General features: G+C 52.6%; 1 protein-coding gene and 1 long non-coding RNA gene across 2 annotated transcripts; one reads left to right on the forward strand and one right to left on the reverse strand.

Annotated features, from left to right (window-relative positions):
* Positions 1-3,687: 3,687 nt before the first annotated feature.
* On the reverse strand, positions 3,688-4,393 carry LOC309853760. Its single transcript, XR_014305923.1, has 2 exons — positions 4,247-4,393; positions 3,688-4,057 (listed from the first exon to the last, which is right to left on the reverse strand). It is a non-coding gene; the product is annotated as an uncharacterized lncRNA (long non-coding RNA).
* A 4,486-nt stretch (positions 4,394-8,879) lies between these two features.
* Positions 8,880-18,088, forward strand: PLEKHF1 (pleckstrin homology and FYVE domain containing 1). The gene is made up of 2 exons (XM_082712183.1): positions 8,880-9,186; positions 16,423-18,088. The coding sequence occupies exon 2, from the start codon at positions 16,440-16,442 to the stop codon at positions 17,289-17,291; it is 852 nt and encodes a 283-aa protein (XP_082568309.1). The 5' UTR covers positions 8,880-9,186; positions 16,423-16,439; the 3' UTR covers positions 17,292-18,088.
* Positions 18,089-19,970: the final 1,882 nt, after the last annotated feature.

The raw sequence follows: 19,970 nt of genomic DNA on the forward strand, positions 1-19,970 counted from the left end.
ATGGTATCACTGTCCCAGCAGGCTCCAACTCTCCCTTTCTTCGCCCTTACAGCTTTGGGGGTTGGGGAGAGGGGTCAGGGCAGTGTTAAGAACGAGGCTCATTTCTGAATCTTGTTTCTCATAACTCCAGTTCCCCCTTTAGGAGGATTTTGGCGTGCTACTTTGCCCAGGCCTTCGTAAGGCTGTTTCTATGCCTGGGTTGGTTTTTGTATTGTTTGGTTTTGTTGTTTCTTCCTAGTTGTATTTTATTTCATTTGGTGTGTGAGGTTTTGCTTGTTGTCGTTGTAGGTTGTCTTTGATTTTACGGACTGATTTTGATTTATTCTGCCTTCTGCTTCTCAGGGTTTGGAGGAGGGAGACTGTGAGGCTCTACTTGGGAAATTCCCTCTGGGGGCTTAAGGAAGGGGAGTGAAGTTCCTATCCTGACCTCCCAGTCAGGAAATAGCTGAAGAATTCCCCCTGAATGTAAGAAGCTCCTGGAAACAGAAGACTGAGCTGGACTTTTTTTTCATCCTCTCTAACAATAGGCAACTTGGAAGTTTTCCAGCATGATTTTCTTTAATACCTAGATGGCTGCCAAACCCCAACTCCCAGACTTTGCCTTTTTAAAAAAAAAAAAAATGTAATACATTAAACTTTTGAAACACACGCACACACAAATTCCAGTGTAAATTGGCAACCATCTGAAGAACCAATGTGGGAAATGTTCTATGTGCTAGGAGAATCGAAATTACAGATTACACAATTGTGTATTTTACTAATACTTGTTTTTATTTTTTAAATTACACTAAATGTCATTCTGCTAGTTTACAGTGTCATGTGTTCTGGTAAAGGTAGACATTGCAACCACTACCACAATGAGAATCTGAAAGCACATCCAAAATTCCCAAAGTTACCCTCATATTGGTCCTTTGTAGTCAGTCCACACCTAACTAGAAACAACGCTGTCTGGTCTTTGTCTTATAGTTTTGCCTTTCAGGATGTCCTATCCATGGAAACATGCAGGATGGAACTTTTGAGTCTTGGATTCTTCTTCTAGCACAACCCCCTCGTGATGCAGCCTTATTGCTGGTCCATAAAAGTTTGTGTCTTCGGAGGACTGAGCTCCCTTTCATTCCACTGTATGTATATACCATAGTTTGTTCATCTACTCACCACCTGAAGGCCATTGGGCCATTTCCAATTTTTGGTTATTATGAATAAAGCTGTTATATGCTTTTGTTAAGGGGTTTGGTGTGAATGAAAGTCTTTATTTCTCCTGAGTAAGCATGATTGAGATGGCTGGGCCATACGGTGAGAGTATGTTTAAGTTGTCCAGATACTGTCATACTGTCTCTCAAATGGTTGTACCATTTTGCAAACCTAGTAGCAAAGTATGAAAGTGTCAGCTGATCCACATCCTCATCGGTACCTGGTATTGTCATTGTTTGTTTGGGGTGGTTTTTTTTTTTAAGATTTTATTTATTTATTTCGTTCGTTAGTTAGCTAGTTATTATTTTTTAAGATTTTAATTTTTTTAAGTTTTTATTTGTTTAAAAGAGAGAGACACAGCGAGAGAGGGAACACAAGCAGGGGGAATGGGAGACGGAGAAGGAGTCTTCCTGTCAAACAGAGAGCCTGATGCGGGGCTCAATCCCAGGACGCTAGGATCACAACCTGAGCTGAAGGCAGATGCTTAATGACTGAGCCACCCAAGCACCCCTTAAGATTTTATATATTTTTTGGCAGAGAGAGAGAGAGCACATGAGCAGAGGGAACAGCAGAGGGAGAGGGAGAAGCAGGCTGTCCACCGAGCAGGGAGCCCGATGCAGGGCTCGATTTGGGGACTCTGGGATCATGACCTGAACTGAAGCCAGATGCCCAACTGATGGAGCCTCTGAGGTGCCCCTTGCTTTGGTTTTTATAGCCATTCAAATAGGTGTGTAGTGACATCTTGTTATGGTTTTAATTTGCATTTCCCTAATGTCTAAAGATGTTGAAAATTTCTTACATGCTTATTTGCCATCTTTATATCTTCCTTGATAAAGCATCTATGGAAATATTTTGACCATTTTTGTATTGGACAGTTTTTTCCCTCTTTGTTCAGTTTTTTTGAGTTCTTTATATATTCTGAATATATATCCCTTTGTCAGATATGTGATTTGCAAATACACACCCCTAGCCTGAGGCTTTTCTTTTGAATTGAAAAGTATATCTCACAGAACAAAAGTTATATTTTGACAAAGTCCAATTCTTCAATTTTTGTCTTTCTGGATCATGTTTTTTATATCTATCTGAGGACTCTTTGCTTAGCCCAAGCTCAAAGATTTTCCCAATTTTTTCTTCTACATGATTTACAGTTCAATGCCTTACTTTTAGATCACCAATCCATCATTAGTACATTTTTGTATAAGATATGAGATAGAGCTAGAAGTTGTTTTTTTTTTTTGCATTTGGACATGTAGTTATTTCCAGCGCCATTAAACACTGTCCCTCCTAATCCTTTTTGTGGAGCCTAAGCACAGAAGTTTGATGAGCCATTTTTTGGAGAAATGCCCCCTGGAGTTTTTCTCAAGAAACAGGAATAGAATGCATCATGAGAGAGGTGATGATTTTTCTGTTTCAAGAAAACTCCCAATAGCCAAAGCAATCTTGGGAAGGAAAATAAAGTTGGGGCATCAAACTCCCTGATTTCAAACTATATTACAAAATCATAGTCATCAAAAGAGTATGGTACTGGCATAAAAACAGACACATAGATCGGTGGAACAGAATCATGAGTGCAAATATAAATTAACACATAAATGATCACTTATTTTATGACAAAGGAGCCAAGAACATTCAATGCAGGAAAAACAATCTCTTTAATAAATGGTGTAGGAAAACTTGGCAGACACATGCAAAAGAATGAAACTAGACCTCTGTGTTATACTATAAATGAAAATTAACTCGAAATGGATTAAGGACTTGACTGTAAGACCTGAAGCCATGGAAGTCCTAGAAGGAAACACGGGTGCTAAGCTCCTTGATATCAGTCTTGGTGATGATTTCTTGTATCTGACACCAAAACCAAAGTAAACAAAAATAAAAGTATCAATAACATTCTTGCACATTGACTTTGGGGGACTCATGGCCTCTCTCCTCTCCGATACACACTTGGGAGTAAACTTGAGCTCAAACTTGAGCTCAGTAGACTCTCCCAAATGGTTTTCCAAAGCACTTGTGTCCATTTATACTCCCTCCAGCAACCTATAAAAATCCACTTGCTTTATGTCTTTGCCAACACTTGACATCGTCGACATTAACAATTTTAGCAAATCTGGTGGATGTCAAGTTCAGATTTTAAAATCCAGGATGCCAGCCAAACTGAAAGGGTCTGTGGGCTTGCAGGCAGCTGGTATGAAGCTTCTGCTTGTGTGCTGCACATGCACGCACGCACACAAACACACACCTGGAAGTCAGCCTCCTCTCCCCTCTCACTGAGCACTTAGGAGTCCTACTTAGGATGGGTTTCTTGCTCTACGCTGGTTCCCACCTCTGCACCCCACAACTACCCAGTGCTGATCACCCTGTAGTATCACACACACAGTCGATGTGGTGTAGATGGTTAGGATTATGACCAGCATGATGGTCTGTCCACTGTCTGGACATGCACAGATGCACAAGGTACAACATCTAGAAGAAATAAAAGCACGTAGAACAAACTGATGCACAGCAATCTGTCTCAAAATTTGGTGACTTGAGACAATAAGCATTTGGTATGTCACATGGTTACTGTGGGTGTGGAGTTGGCTTAGCTGGATGGTTCTGCCTCAAGGTCGCTCAGAAGGTTGCCATTGAGATGTCATTCTAGGCTGCAGTCTCCTCAGAGCTTCCTGGGGGCCAGACAATACCTCACAGGGTTGGCCAGCTGCTGCAAAGGTTTCTCACTAGGCGGCCATCTCCCCAGGGCTGCTCGACCAAGCTCAGGTCCAAGGAGCTGCCTTCCCCTGAAGCCAGTGATCCAAGACAGCAAGACTGAAGGGTGGACTGTCACAGGCGGTCATCTCCACAATCTCTGCTGGTTACACAGGGTCACCTGTGAAGTGTGGAAAGGAATCAGCAAGGGTAAAAGATGTGAGTCCCTCTACCACAGGTCCACACCGCCCGTTTGCCCCCCCCCCCCAGAGGAAACTGCTGGGACCAGTTTCTCACCAACTGTGCCGGCAATAATTTTCACACATACTCATGCAGGAAGTCACACGTATACACACACTTTGCACCTTACCTTTTCGCTCAATAGGTCCTGGAAATCCTTCCACATCGGGTCATAGGTTCCTGCCTTCCTCCCTTTCACTGCACTGAGCCCTGCCACGTTGTGGAGGTCCATGATTTAACTAGCTCTCTGTCCATGGATATTTAGGCTGTCCCATTATTTCCTATGGTAAGTGAAGCTGCAATGAATACATATGAGCATATATCCTTTTGCACAAATACAATAATGTCTAAGAATAAGTTTCTAGGAGAACACTAGCGGGACAGAAAGGCCTGTGCCTTTCTCAAGGTGACAGATGTTGCCACATTGACCGCCGTGGAAGTTGTATATAATAATTCACATCTGCCAGCAAAGGTGTGGATTTCGTGAAGCTTTGAGGGGTGACGGCCCGAAACGTGGGGCATCTCGGGCAGTCGAGCAAGTAATTCAAATGGAATATCACCCGCCCCTGTCCTTGGAAGCCTTTCTCAGCTGCCCTAGGCCCACTCCTCAGCCAGAAAGCCTCCGCTGACCTCTCCCACACCACGAGCTGGGCCTCCTTTTCTCTCTCTAGCTTCCATCCTCCCGGTCCCTAAAATTCCTGTCTTGCCTTAAATGCAGCACATGAAGAGTTCTTTGCCAGTCAGGCCACAAGGACTGACTTTTTGGTGCCAAAATTGTGCTCCAAGATGTGGTATCCAACCCAGAAGTTCTCCCCTGAGATGCCCTCTCCTCGGGGTGAGCAGTTCTGGCTCCTCATGGATGAACATATTCTCACAGTTCTGTCCCCTGATCCACTGCGAGCCTCCCAAGGGCAGAGGCCCTGCCCCACTGATCTCTGCCTCCACCACTTGGCCATGCACAGTGTCCAGGAACTGTGGAATGAATGCATGACCCAGATGGAACCTCACAATCCCCTGCTGTCAGAGGCCTCTCGGCTTTACCCTCTTCAAGAAAGTAGGTGTGAATAAATCATTCTGAAGATTATCTTTAATGCAACATTTATTTCATCCATCTGAAGTGTTTTTCAAAGGGCAGTGTTTCTCTTCTCGTGTTTCTGGTTTTTCCCTTTGGCCTGGTCAGAGCCTCACAGGGACACCCGCGATGGGAAACGGGTCTACAATGCCCGCAAACGTGACAAGGAGGTGCAGACTTGGAGCGACACGCATGGGCACACACACGCACAGGAAGGAGTAAATATCGACACAGCAGAGGCAGGTGGGGGGAGGGGAAGCCACGGCTATTCAGTGGTTGCACAGAGTTCAGGTTTCCTCTCAGTTTCAAATCTGATACTTCAGCAATCCAAAACCCAACATCCTTTTAAAAAAAATTCAGCAGTTACAAACCTCCCAGGGGCTCCTCCTTTAAAATTAATCCTCCTAACCATTGCATGAGAAATCTTTCCTAATGTCCACATCTCCGCGGCTTGCGGACTCAGCCTCAGGTGTGTCACTGATAAAGCAAGCAGCGTGCAGAATCGCCGGAAGCGAACCAACTTGAAGTTGAGTTCATGACCTGGCCATGAGAAGTAGGACAACCACTGTTTCTTTCTTTTCTTTTCTTTTCTTTTTTATTTACTTGTTTGCCCAACTTTCTGTTTGAATATTTTCAAAGGAGAAGTGTTGTAAGGAACAATGACGGACATCTGTAAGTCAGGGGGCAGCATACTCCTGCCTCCAGCCTGTTTTTGCATGACCCGTGAGCTAACAATGGCTTTTATATTTTTAAGTGGCTGGGGAAAAAGTGAAAATGAGAATGAAGTTTCATAACACATGAACCTGATCAGACAGTCAGACGTCAGCGTCGCTGAGTGAAGCTCGCTCACGGGCGGGCGCCCATCTAGGTCTGCTCTCGGTGCAACAGTGGAGCTGCATTGTTGCCAGAGGTCTGGGCACACAGACACTGAACTGTTGATTATTTGACCCTTTATAGAAATTCTGCTGACCCCTGACCTGGCGTCAGCACCTGTTTCTACTTTGCCCCATGTGTTTTCCCTTCCTCTTTCTGCAACATTTGTGCTGGTCCAGATCCTTCGCCCTAAATACTTTGTGTCTGCCTCACTTTCTCAAGCCCAATGCAGAGGATGACAGGTCTAGGCTGAGGAGACATAAGATAATATGAAGTATTTAGCTAACAGTACTAGGCACTTAGACAAAACTTAAGAAAAAGAGCCAATATAAATTTCTGGCATTGTCCACCGAGCTGATTGCCAGAACTCCTAACCTGAAAATTGTGAGCCTTGGCAGTTTCCTGAAAGCCTGGTTCCAGAACTCTGGAATCCAGCTTTCCCTCAGAAAGGATTTCTTACCCCAGGAGGAAAACAAAACAAAACAAAACAAACACACACACACACACACACACACACACAAAAGCCTCGGGGAGCGCTCATTTTTTCCACAGCCTGTGGCTTGGCTGAGTCAACTTCTGCCTTTCCCTGAGTCACGAGTTTTTCCTCTTATTTGGAGGAGCAGGCCCTCCGCCCAGGTCTTCTCCACCCACAGCTGGTCCCTGCTGGGAAGGGGCGGATGGCAAGAGGAGTAGATTCTCTGCTGCCTCCAAGGGATTTCCCAGGGCTCCACCCGGAGACACAGAATGTCAGGCCTGGAACCAGGGACAGAGGAGGAGACTGAGGCCCCAGTGGGTCCTGGACCAGCAGTGAGATAAGGCTAGTTGAGGTCTCCCACCTCCAGACCAAGAGGTGTGCCTACTCCCTCCAGTTTCCCAGAACCGTGGAGAGGCCTCCCTTTATGACACCTGCTGCATGCCAGGTGCTCTGAGAGGTGGCAGGGTGGCAGGGTGCTGTCTCTAACTGGATAGCCCTGCCTTCAAAGATTTTCTGGTTCCCTTCCATGCCCAGGCAGGGCCTACCTTCCCCACGAAGCCCCTCTTGCTAGGGAGTGGGGGGCCTGGTCCTGAAGCAGTCATGGAACATGGCCTTGAAGGCTCAGCGCAGTGTCCCCCTCCAGCCCAGCAACAAGCAGGATGTACACTAGGGGTGGCATTTCCCGGTGTCTCAGTGTCCCAACTGACCTTCCTGGTTCTACATCAGCCTATGAGATGGTTGGGCCTGCCTTCTCCTCCGATGGTGCAGAGGCCCAGCTGTCCCCTCAGGATTGCTCAGTGCACCTGCTTAGTCGACTGGAAGCACATAAACGGGTAACGTGGGGCAAGAGGGAAGCCACAGAGTGAGGTGGGACTGTGGTGAATGGGTCATGTGCCCAATCTGACGGGGACAGTTCCACGAGCAGATGGGGGACCATGTTTCAAATCTTCTGATTTACGAGAAGGTGAAAATCCTGAATTTTATGTGAAAGCTCGCACTATGAAGGTTGACAATGCATTTCATACGTGTTTACTTCTCTGAGGCCATAAGCTCAGTAAGCACTGTCTGGGCTGCTGCGGAGCTAACAGCTGAAGGTGGTGGAGGGGGGCTCTCCAAGGCCACAACTGGTGGCCCTCTCACTGGTCCACCACCTCCACCCCTCTTCTTTCTGCGGGCCTCTCCCTCCCTTCTCCTTGCTTTTCTCATCCCCTTTCCTTCTTAGCCCATGTCCTGTGCTGGGAGAGGCCAGCTCCCAACTCACAGGTCCTGCCTGCACCACCCAGGAGGGCAGGTCACGCCTGCTCAGCTCAGACCTCCTTGCTGCAGCCTCCAGGTGGGATCAGCTCTTGCTCCTGCTGCTGTCTCTGGTTGCGGTCCTGGCCAGCAGACACTGCGCCGGCCAGAGCTGGCTCCTCTCCAAAGTGCCCAGCGACTGCCCAATTTGGCAAGACAAACTGCATCTGGGGGACAGACAGTGACCGCATTTCTACTAAGTGCTCAGCTCGGTTCTAGGCACTGGAGATAAAGGAACAAGATCAATATAGTCCAGTCCGTGGGGCTCACTGCCTAGGTGAGGGAGACAAGCCAAGAACACGTAAACAAGTCACTGAATAAGATGACTTCAGGCTGTAGAAATACTTTACAAAATAATACAACTGGGTGAGGTAGTTGAGGGTGGTGGGGTGGAGGCGGGGAGCTGCTTTGGGTGGTCAGGGAAGACTGAGGAGATGGCAGTTTGAGCTGAGGCTTGAATGCCAAAAATGCAGCCATGGGAAGAGCTGCAGGCAAGGGACGTGCAAAGGCCCAGAGGTGGGAACAACCTTGGGGGTTTGAGGAACAGGAAGAAGCCAGTGTGAGATGAGGTGCTGGGAGTGGACCAGAGGGAGGCTGGGACAGGCCTCCTGGAGCGGTGAGGCCTGGAATTTCATTCCAGTGTCCCAAGAGAGGCAGGGGAGGGTCCGGGTGGGGCAGCAGCGTCAGGTGCTGGGAATGCTGGAGGGCGTGAGGAGTGCATGCAGTCCACTGAACTGGGCTCTCCAATGTAGGTTTGCAAGTTTCCTCTATAAGAAGTTTAAAATATAAAAAGCATTAAGTTTTGCTGATTTTTAAGTTTATGATTGTTAGTTTCTCGATGGCGGAGAGGAGATGACTGTGTCAGGGAGCAACAATGAGGCTCTCCAGAGGCAGCACAAAGCACAGTAATTCCAAGGCCTCCCTTAGAAGTCCAGCAAGGATGGTTTCCAGGGAGGTTCGAGCAGGAAGGGTACGGAGCTGTGGCGGGCCCCACAAGAAACTGGGCAGTGGCTGGGGGAGTCCGACTGGAGAACCAGCCCCGGGAGATCCCGAAAGGTACCTTGGCCTAGGTTCGGCCGGCGGCGGCCACTTACTGCCAGCCCATTCTAACCGCTGGTGCTCTGCTTTCTTCCCGGGAACTCCTGCCCGGAGAGTGGGGAGCCCAGGCTCCGCCCCGGCCCGCGCTCCGGGGCTCTGACTGGTGGAGCCTACGCGAGGGGCGTGTCCGGAGAGAGTGGGACAGCGGCGGAGTCCCCGGCGCGGCGGCGCCGGGACCCGGAGCAGAACGCAACGACGAAAGTGGACTCGCGGAGCGGGTGCCGGCGGGGTGCAGACGCGCAGGGACCCGGCGGAGGAGGTAAGGTCCTCGGACCCGGCAGGGACGCGCGGGGAGGGCGGGTTGCCTGCCCACCGCTTCCAAAGTCTCCTGGCCGCCCTGTCGAGGTGGCTCCGGGCTCGGCAGGGACAGGCACGCAGCAGCAGGAGCCACCTCGGACTCTGACCCAGAGCAGAGGCGCGGGGAAGGGCGCTTACTGTGGTTGGGAGTGCAGGAGGCAAGGTGGAGGCTGCAGGGGCTCCAGAGAGAGCGGGTGAGCACAGATAAAGAAGCTCTGGGGTCTAAGCCATGTCCCGGGGGGATGCGAGACGTGGGAGCAGAAGAGCTTCGGAGGCGCCCGACGGTGCTGCCCCCTGGGGCGGCAGGGATCTCCGCACACCCTTCGTCCCTTGGCAGAGAGTCCTGCCCTGAGGCCGCCATCAGGACCTCACATCTTGGTCCCAGTTTTTGAGGGTCTGCACAAGTGAGCAGAGTCAGCTGCCCCAGTGGACCTGGGAGGTGGGAGGGAGGGTGACAGTGCTTTCTGGGCGGCCTTGGTCCTCTCTGTCCTCTCTCACTGTGGAACAGCCTGGCCCCCGAAGCATTGGAGTTTGTGATTTTGGTTAAAGTTGCCTAAGGAAATGGCACTAAGGCAGGCCCATAGAGATGGCTGTTCTTTCCCAGCCTGGAATCAGTTGGACTCTCCTTTCCTTTCTCTCTCCCTGAACACTGAGGGGTTAAGGAGGAGTGTCTTCAGTTTAGGAATTGAGGAGTTAAGGAGTGGTGTCTTCAGCCTCCTTTACATGGGGAGAACAGGAAGGTTCCGAAGGTTCCAGAAATTTCCAAAGTTCAGAGCCTCCATCTTCACAGTTCAAGGAAAATACTGGTTTGCAATTTGAACAAAGTTCTTATCTCACCCCAGAGGGTCAGAAGTCTGCAAGGAGGGTAGGATCATTGCTGGGGTCATTCTGCGCACAGTTTCCACTTAGTACTGGGCTGTTCCTGGGCACATAATTTCCACTGGGGTCTGTGCAGGCTGAGAGATGACTCTGACATTGGCCTGTGTCCCTGCACACGACAGCCCTCAGGGCTGCCAAAACAGGAGGGGAGGCAGCCCAGCCCAGCTAAGGGACCTGCCCTGGCCACCCCCAAGGGATCCTTGAGTTGGATGGGGTTGGGGGTGGGGCAGGGCATCAGGCATTTAGAGAGGGACCCTGCCCTTTGAACTTGAGGATTTCTTTTTTTTTTTTTTTAAGATTTTATTTATTTATTTGACAGAGAGAGAGCACAGTAGACAGAGAGGCAGGCAGAGAGAGAGAGAGGGAAGCAGGCTCCCTGCTAAGCAGAGAGCCCGATGCAGGACTCGATCCCAGGACCCTGAGATCATGACCTGAGCCGAAGGCAGCGGCTTAACCACTGAGCCACCCAGGCGCCCTGAACTTGAGGATTTCTGATTCTGTCTTTGGTCAAGAACAGCCTTCTTGGAGCTGGGCTCCTGCATCACTCTGCTGGGCCCTTGGTAGTAATTTTGATGATGGGGGTAGTACTTTCCTGCATGGGGCTTTCTTGAGGATTAAGTGAGAGAATACTTATAATGTGCTTACTGCTGTAACTGGTGAGCTATAAGCTCCTAGTTAATAGCACCTTTGGTTTATTTTCCTTATTACTATTTTTTTTTTTTTTTTCATGGAGAAGGGCCTCCAGGAAGCACAGGGTTAGACACAGCTGAGGGGCAGCCCCTCTGGAAGGAAGGGACCTGGATCATGTCACTCTGCTCAGTGTACTTCGAGAAAAATCTCGGCCTGTGGACCTTGAAGACTGGCCTCTGCTGGCCCCTTTGACCTTAACTCTTACCCTCACTCCTTTCTCCGTGGCCTCCATGCATCAGATTCTTGAGCTGTTCCCAAGGCCCAGAACATTGTTTCCTCCAGCCTTTGAATGACTGGCTCTTTCACACAGCCTAAGGTTGGTACAAGGTTACTTCCTCACCAGGTCTTGCCTGACCCCCACCCCCACCCCAGCTCTGCCGGTCAGATCAGCTTTTTGCTTCATGGCAGTTAATCACGCTAACGAGCAGACATTACCTTGTTGACTTACGTACTAGTCTGACTGTCCTACTTGGGAGTCTGTTACTCAAGGGCCTGGTCCCTACTTCTTTGCTGTTACCTGGTGCCAAGCACAGTAGGACTTACAGTACACATTTGGAAGGTGAAATCCAGAAGGCCTGGGAGCACAGTGGACCTGGTTGGGGCTAGAGGGAAGGAGGGGCGGTGATGAATCAGCCTGGCCTCAGTCAGTAGAAGCCAGAGGGACCAGCGTCCTGACTCCCCACCTCTGTGATCTTGGCCAGATACCTCCCTTTCTGATATTCCCAACTATAGCTCTCACAGGAGAGCTGGGTCCCACCTGCTTTCCAGGGTTCCCAAGGTGGGATCCCAGACATCTCTCTCTCTTAAATCACACAAACTGTTTCTGAGTGGAGGAGACGAGAGAACAAGTTCACTCAGGACATAGCCCTATGTCAGGTGTGTCCCTGGAGTAGGTGTGTTACACATCTGACTGCATGGGGTGGTACAGATCAGGTATAGATGAGGGTCTGCACATTTTTCCTATAAGGGGCCAAATGGTAAATGTTTTGAGCTTTGTAAGCCAGTCTCTGTCATGGCATTCCAATGAATTGGATTTAGAAAAGTGGGCACTAGATCAGACTGACGTGGGCTTGCCAGCCCTGGTGTAGATCACATGTGACACCTCGGCCGTCATGCACAGAACCCTGGCCATCAAGCAACTGTCGCATCCTGGCTCCCCAGATCCCCGTGCTCACCACGTACCTTTAGCCCACTCAGGTGGTGGGATCACTTGTGTTCAGGAGGGCCAGCCCAGGAGCCTAGCAGCCTCCCAAACCCTCCCCCCGAAAGCAGCTCTGTTCATTGCCTCACTGCCAGACACTCACCCTTCAGAAGTGTCCACTCTCTGCCAGCACCCTGGTGCTGGGTACCCCACCCAGAGGCAACACATGCAGTATCCCAAAGCCAGAGGCTGTCCTGAGGCAGGTTGGCCTCAGGAGGCATGGGTTAGCTCTCTCCTCCCCTGTCCTAAGGAGACAGTGTTGTAGGCTCTCTCTTGCCTAAACCTCTCCCCTCCCTGGGTGCTGCTCTTCACTTCTTGCAGGCTGCCCCCTTGGGTGGCGTCAGGTCAGAGGGGGACCTGGGCAAGCTGGCCACTCAAGCCCACCAAACCCCCAGGACCGGATGGAGGCCGTCTGCTGGCTGCTGTCTCAGCACATAGTCTGTCTGTCTGTCCCAGCTGCCAAATGTGTTAAGTAAGCCTTGGTCTGTGGCCACAAGACTGGGTGACACATAGGTGAGCTTGAAGGGAACGAGTGGCATCCTTTCTCAGGGCTCCCTCCCCCCGGCGTCGCCTCTGTCCCTGGATGGTCAGGAGAGGCCCCACCAGATGACCGTCGTGAGCCCCGCAGCATGGAGCAGGAGAGCTCAGGGCTCTGGGTGCAGACTCTGTCCTGTGGCTTGTCTTTTTGAGGACCTTACATTTAGACAGAGAGAAAGAAAAAGACACCGATGTTCCCACTTCCTGGAATTGTGTTTTATCACTTTGTTGCTGCTTTTTTTTTTTAATGAAATAAAGAATATTATAAAGGGGAAGTACTGCTTGATACCCCCTCCCCGCCATTGCTGGTTACATCCAGGGGCCCCTTCTCCAGGCCACTTTCTTTGGTTTGGGTCCATCATTTGATTTTAACCTGTCTTAACCATTTTTAAGTGTACAGTTCAGTGGTATTAAGTATATTTCCATTGCTGTGAAACATCTCCAGAATTCTTTTCGTCTTGCAGAACTGAAACTGTCTACCCATTAAATAACAGCTCTTCTTCCTCCCGCCGCCCCCCAACCTGGGCCACCACCTTTCTACTTTCTGTCTCCATGCATTTGACTACTTGCAATGCTGCATGGGAACGGAACCGGACGAGTACTTGTCGTTTGGTGACCGACTTATTTCACAGAGCATAAATGTCCTCGGGATTCATCCACGTGGTAGCAGGGGTCAGAATTTCCTTCCTTTTATGGCTGAATTACCTTCTGTTGCACATTTTGTCCAGTCTCTCAGCTGTCGATGGACATGCAGGTTCCTTCCACCTCTCGGCTGCTGTGAATAACGCCGCCGTGAACGTGGGTGTACTGTACCACTTTGAGACCCTGCTTCCCGTCTTGTGGGGAGACACCCAGGAATGGAATTACTGGGTCAGATGGTATTTCTGTGTTTGATCTCTCAAGGAGCTTCCCTATTCTTTTCCATAGCACGACACCAGTTTACATCCCTCCCCCGCAATAAGCGCACCAAGGTTTCAACTTCTCCATGTCCTTCCCAACCCTTGTTATTACCTGGGGGTTTTAGGGTTTTATTTATTTACTTACTTATTTATTTTGACAGTTAGGCACCCTCGTGAGTGTGAAGCTCCATCCTCTCCATCTTCGTTCGTAGATCTAATGTCTTGAACACTTCTGCAACGTTGTGGAATGTCTGCACATGAGCTGTCACATACCGTTTGGCAGGCTGCTTTCTCCACTCAGTGTTTGATGTCTGTGGTCACTCCACATTGACCCGCGTGGATTGGGTGTCATCATAGCTGCTGGCACTCTTCCCGCGTGTGAGTGGCCCAGCTGTGGGACCTGTTCCCCCACTGCTAGACATGTCTCTTGTCTCCGCAGCAGGTCATGAACTCACGGCCCTTCGGGATCTCCCTCGGCTGCACTCTGAGCTCCTCCGGTGGAGCCCTCAGCCAGCCCATCCCAGCCCTCAGCCCAGCCTGGGGGCCGGGGGTGGCCTCTGGAATTTTGCCAGATTGTCCACAACAGGGACCCACTGATCCATCCTAGCAGGACAGCCCAGGGCTGTCACCAACAATCAGCGAGGTTTGCAACACAAAACCAAGATTAGCAACCTAAAAATAGTGGTTCTTACATAAGGTGGTGTGGGCAGCACTTCTCAGGATGCCCTGTGGTCTGAAGGGGGCAAGCGGTATGTGACTCAGGGGGCCGAGCACCCCTCTTGTGCAATGCATTCAGCCTCTGCACTGGGCCCCACTCTTGTTTCCCATACGTGGCCTGACTTCTAGAACTGCAATGTGGTGACCCAGAAATACCACATGTGTGATCAGCTCAGCCAGGGTCATGCTGTGTGTGCCTGGGCACACTTATGCACATGGTGGTGGCGGTGAGGTCAGCTCTCACCAGCTTTTTCCTCAGAAGTAAGGCTGTACGCATGGCAGACCCTCGGGGAGCTTTGGAAAGGCTCCTTCATTCACCAGCAACTTACAAAACACCTATTGTGTGCTCGGCACTGTTTCAAGCACCGGGGATACTGTAGTGAACAAGAAAAGGCTCCTGTTCTCATGCTTACAACCCGGTGAGGGAAATAGAAAACATGTAAGCAAATGATAAACAAGAAAATATTAGGTCCTGGTAAGTCCTGGAAGAAAAAACAAAATAGGGTAATGTCTTAGAGAAACTGGCAGTAAACTTTATCTGTAAAGGGCCAGGTAGTAAAGATTTCAGGCTTTATAGCCTACGGTGTCTGTCATCTCTGCCATTGCAGCACGAAAGCAGCCACAGACAATTTTAAATGAACGAGTGTGGCTGTGTTCCATTAAAACTTTATTTACAAAAACTGGCTATGGGCCAGATTTGACCCTCAGGCCATAGTTTGCCAACCCTGTACTTGAGATGGGATTGTCAGAGACCCTTTCTGAAGGGAGATGAGAGCCGAGAGCCCAGGGACAGCCTATTTCAGGCAAGACCTCATGGCGCCTTGCTGTTGATTCAGTCATGTAGCTGTGTGATGAGAAGTAGGCAAACTCTGGCCAGTTGTGAGAGAGAAAAATGGTGGAGTTTATTCATGAGGTGACTCTTTGGGGTACAGGAAAGAGGAGGATGAGTCCTTGATTTGGGTCTTGAACAAATGGGTGAACAGTGGTTCTGCTTATGGAAAAGAGGAATTGGAGGGAAAAGCTGGGTTTAGGGACACCTGGGTGGCTCAGTTGGTTTAGCAGCTGCCTTCGGCTCAGGTCATGATCCTAGCGTCCTGGGATCGAGTCCCACATCAGGCTCCTTGCTCAGCAGGGAGCCTGCTTCTCCCTCTGCCTCTGCCTGCCTTTCTGTCTGCCTGTGCTCGCTCGCTCTCTCTCCCTCTATCCCTGAAAAATAAATAAAATCTCAAAAAAAAAAAAAAAAAGAAAAGCTGGGTTTATGTTGGGCATGTTGAATTTGAGAACCTTCTCAGATGAGCAGGTGGGAAATCATGTGGGCAGGTGGATATCCAGGCTTAACAGTGCAGCAGAGAAGCCACAGCTGGAGGCTTGATCCGGGGATGTGGGTGGTCTTCAAAGCTGCGAGTCCCGAGGGTCAAAGGGAGGGTGTGTGACCAGAACAAGGGGGCTCCTGGATGACATCTGGGCCACTGACATTTCATGCTTGGCAGAGGAGGACAGAGAGGACCCCACACTCCATGGAGGAAGGCACTGTCCCCCCCTGGGGAATAAGCTCTGGGCCCCCTACTTACTCACAGAGCCTCAGTTTCCCCCCCTCCGTCAGTGGGGGATTCTGCCTCCTTGGGTTGGTGTGGGGACTAAATAAGAGAATCATGCTTGACATGGAGGAGGCAGCCAGCACATAGTACCTGTGACAGGGGAAGTGGTGCCCACTGAGCCAGAGGCTGAGGGAGCGGGTGCAGGTCTGTGATGGTTTGGCTTGGGTGGCAGAGGCCATGGTGGGTTAGGGGCACAGGTGCCTGGCACTTGCTGTCCTGGTACACGCCCCTGCACCCTTCCACCTGGGACAGGCCCAATTGCCAGGTCTCCGGTGTTGGACAGAGGTTGGGGTTCAGTATCCTTGCCCCTTGGGTAGACGCCAGTAGGGACTGTTCTCCTCTGGCTCCCAAGGAGTTGACCCCTCCCCCCCACCAGGCCACAGCCGTGGCCTGGATTAGTCACCGCTCTTCTCTTCGCTGCTGTCCCCCCATCCCTGGCTGACTTCCACCTGCCCGCCCCCGACTGGGGACTCCTCCTCCACCTCTCAGCAGCTCCTTGTGGAAGAGCTGGCTCTGGCTACTGGGGCAGCAGGTCTGTGGTTGGCTGGCCGTCTGGGCCCTGTGGGTTCCAGTGGGGGTAATGGCTGGGGCGTGGGGATGATCAGTGAGCTGGGGAGAGCCGTGTGGTTCCCACCCCCGCCAGCTGCCGCCTCCCTCACCCGCCGCCCCTCCCGCAGCCCGGCGGCCAGAGAAGATGGTGGATTCCCTGGCCAACACGGAGATCAACAGCCAGCGCATCGCGGCGGTGGAGAGCTGCTTCGGGGCGTCGGGGCAGCCGCTGGCCCTGCCGGGCCGGGTGCTGCTGGGCGAGGGCGTGCTCACCAAGGAGTGCCGCAAGAAGGCCAAGCCGCGCATCTTCTTCCTGTTCAACGACATCCTGGTGTACGGCAGTGTGGTGCTCCCCAAGCGCAAGTACCGCAGCCAGCACGTCATCCCGCTGGAGGAGGTGACCCTCGAGCCGCTGCCCGAGACGCCGCGGGCCAAGAACCGCTGGATGATCAAGACGGCCAGGAAGTCCTTCGTGGTATCGGCCGCCTCCGCCACGGAGCGCCAGGAGTGGATCAGCCACATCGAGGAGTGCGTGCGGCGGCAGCTGCGGGCCACGGGCCGCCCGCCCAGCACGGAGCACGCGGCGCCCTGGATCCCCGACAAGGCCACGGACATCTGCATGCGCTGCACGCAGACGCGCTTCTCCGCCCTCACGCGGCGCCACCACTGCCGCAAGTGCGGCTTCGTGGTGTGTGCAGAGTGCTCGCGGGAGCGCTTCCTCCTGCCGCGCCTGTCGCCCAAGCCCCTGCGCGTCTGCAGCCTGTGCTACCGCGAGCTGGCCGCCTGCAAGCGGAGGGAGGAGGAAGAGGAGGAGGAGGAGGAGCCGGGCGTGGGGTCCCCCGGGCAGCCGTCCTACCTCTCCGGGGCTGGCACCGGGGCGTCCAGCGGGGACGAGGAAGACTCTGACGAGGACAAGGAGGGCAGTGGGGACAGCAACTGGCCCAGCCGCGTGGAGTTCTACGCCTCGGGTGTCTCCTGGTCAGCCTTCCACAGCTGACCGTGTCTGCGGCCATGACGGAGGGGCTTCCAGGCCCTTCTGCATCCAGGCAGACTCCATGGTCCAGGCCCAGGTGAGGGCAGAAGTCCCAGGCTGCCCCCCCCCCCGGCCCCCGGCCCCCAGGACCCTTCCCCACAGGGTGGCAGGTGCAGTGGGAATGGCTCTTTCTCTCTGGATCCTAGTGCCTTTGTGCTGGACGTTGGCATCCTTCTTTTCCACTTCAGGTAATTCTCTGTCCACCTAGCAAACCCCAAACACTTTGGTCTCTTAGGAATGAATAGTGCCTTTTCTCAGCCCTAGGAGCTGTAGTCCCAGATGATCCCTTGAGCTAGACAACCCGAGGCACCTTTCAGAGGACCAGAGGGAAGATAGGACTGGAATGAGGTCCCCGAGGCCATGCACCCCAGCACCTGCCCCACAGAAAAGCACACCCCCAGGGAAGACTGAGAGGGCCGGAAACAAGATCTGCCCTCGCACCTTGCCTGGCTAGCTGGGCCTTCTCAGGCCAGGCATGTGGGCTCACCTTGAGCCAGACAGACTGCCATGCTGTGGGTGCCCACCAGGCGTGGGACTGCCCCCTGGCTCCCCGGGGGTCCCAAGCATGTGCCCAGGCCTCTGGCCCCATCTCCCTTCTCTCCAGGTGTCTAGGTGTCTGATGCCCCTCACTCCAGCCCTCGTCTCTCTATGGCTGAGGAAAGCGGTGTTTTCTGTTAGAACCCTTCACTGCCAGTGACAGAAACCCCACCCAGACTGACTTAACAATAAAAAGAACGTTTATTCACTCGTGTGGTCAAAAAGTTCAGGAGTGTCTTGCTTCAGACACGGCTCATCAGGGGTTGAAACCATGCGAGGTGGCAGATGTCCACAACTGTCCCCCATGGTATCCTGGGAACACTGGCAGCACACAACACTGGGACATTCAGGCCACACCTGGGCTGCTTCCTGAGAACATGGCCCTATCACCCTGGAGGCTCTGCCCATGGCCCAGTGCCTGGAGCCCTGTCCCCTAGGTGTGAATCATCTGAACAGAGGCACAGAGCACAAACCCAGAGCCACTCATCCAGCTCTGCCTGGGCCTTCCTGGCATAAAGCTGTCCCAGGCAGCCTCCTGCCTGGCCTGCTCCTGGGAAGGGTGCCGCTGACTGGGGAAGCCCCCCGTGCAGTGACTGGCCTTGCTCAGAGTGGTGGAGGCTGGAGCTTCAATGCCAGCCTCCTGAGGCCTGGCCCGCAGCTGGCGACACGGTCTCCTGATTAGCCCCTGCTCTCATCTCCTTGTTGCCTGGCTGAACTTGGCCAGAGCCCGCTGCGGAGGGGGAAGTCACTGTCAGCTAGAAGTAGTGACTCTAGGACCAGGAAAGCCTCTCCCAGTCCACATGGCCCCGTGCCTAAAACCCCTTCGTCAGGGCTCCAGGCCCCGGGGGAAGAATCCCACTCTGGCTAGTTCTCAAGTCCTCCTGTGCGGACAGAACCGGAGGGTCTGGCTAGAGCACCACGTCTGACTCAGCGGGTCGCTGGTTCCCAGCCCGTTGTGGACGGAGAGCCACCCCTGTGAGGGAGGGTAGAAGCGGTAAAGTGCTAGCACCCGGGCCTGCCTGTGGCCTTCTTGCATGGGCAGGAGCGGGTGGGGGAGAGTCAGAGGTGTGTCCAAGAACAACTTGCTGGTTTTCAAGCCCTTGGCCTCCCTGAGCCGCACAAACAGGTCCAGGCCGGTTCCGCCCAGCCACTGGGCTCAGGGCAGGACAGGTGACGGGATAAGGGGCAACTTCCTGAAGACAGATCACATACCCTCTCACAGCTAGGCCTGGCAGCCGCATCCCTTCACCCCAGGTAGGTGCCCGGCTCCAACCACTGGCCTCCTGGTCATAGCCCCACTCTCCTCGAGCCGCTCTTGCCAGGTAAAGGGGGAGTCGAAGCACCAGGCAGCATCCCTGTGAAGAGGAAGGACTGTCTACAGCTGGGTGCCGCCAGCCTTCTCTATAGGGACCCGCCACAGGGGCACAGACAAGACCCTAGGCGTGCAGGACAGGTGGCCAAGAGACATGCCCTCCTCACCAGGGCTGGGCAGCTGCTGGCCCAGGGCCCTTACCCCGCTTCCCTACTAGCCCCCACCTATTGGGGTCTGCAAGGACTCAAGGGCTTGAATGGCCAACAAGCTGTGAGGGGGCCTCTGGGCCCTGCCAGGTGCTGGGAACAAGCCATGGGTGAGACACACAAGATCCCCACTCTTAAGGTATCTCCTCTGGCCAAGGAGACAAGTAACAGGAGCAGGTGGTATCAGTCCCCATGTATGCTGTGATGGGGACAGGGACTGAGGCATGATGTGGTGGGCAGGTGGACAGAAGCACCCCACAGAGGTAAGCTCCCCCCAAATGATGAGAAGGAGTGAGCAGTGCCACCTGGGGAGGTGGCATTTCAGAAGGAGGGAATGGCAAGTACAAAGGCCCTGAGGAGAGGAGCTGTTCCAGAGCAGTATGGCTGCACTGAGGCCACACAGGTGGTGGGTGGGGCCAGCTCTGAAAAGCCGGGAGCCACTGGAACCTGCCATAAGGCAGCAAATCTGCTCTTTGCTTTCCAGAGCTTGCCTGACAGCTCCGCTGAACCAGGCTCCGCTGAGGCCACATCTGCCTGCGGTGGTAGGTGGTAGACGGCAAACCCAGGCTGTCACCATCTCCTCCTAAA

This window comes from Mustela nivalis (assembly GCF_964662115.1).
Source record: "Mustela nivalis genome assembly, chromosome: 18".
NCBI lineage: Eukaryota > Metazoa > Chordata > Mammalia > Carnivora > Mustelidae > Mustela > Mustela nivalis.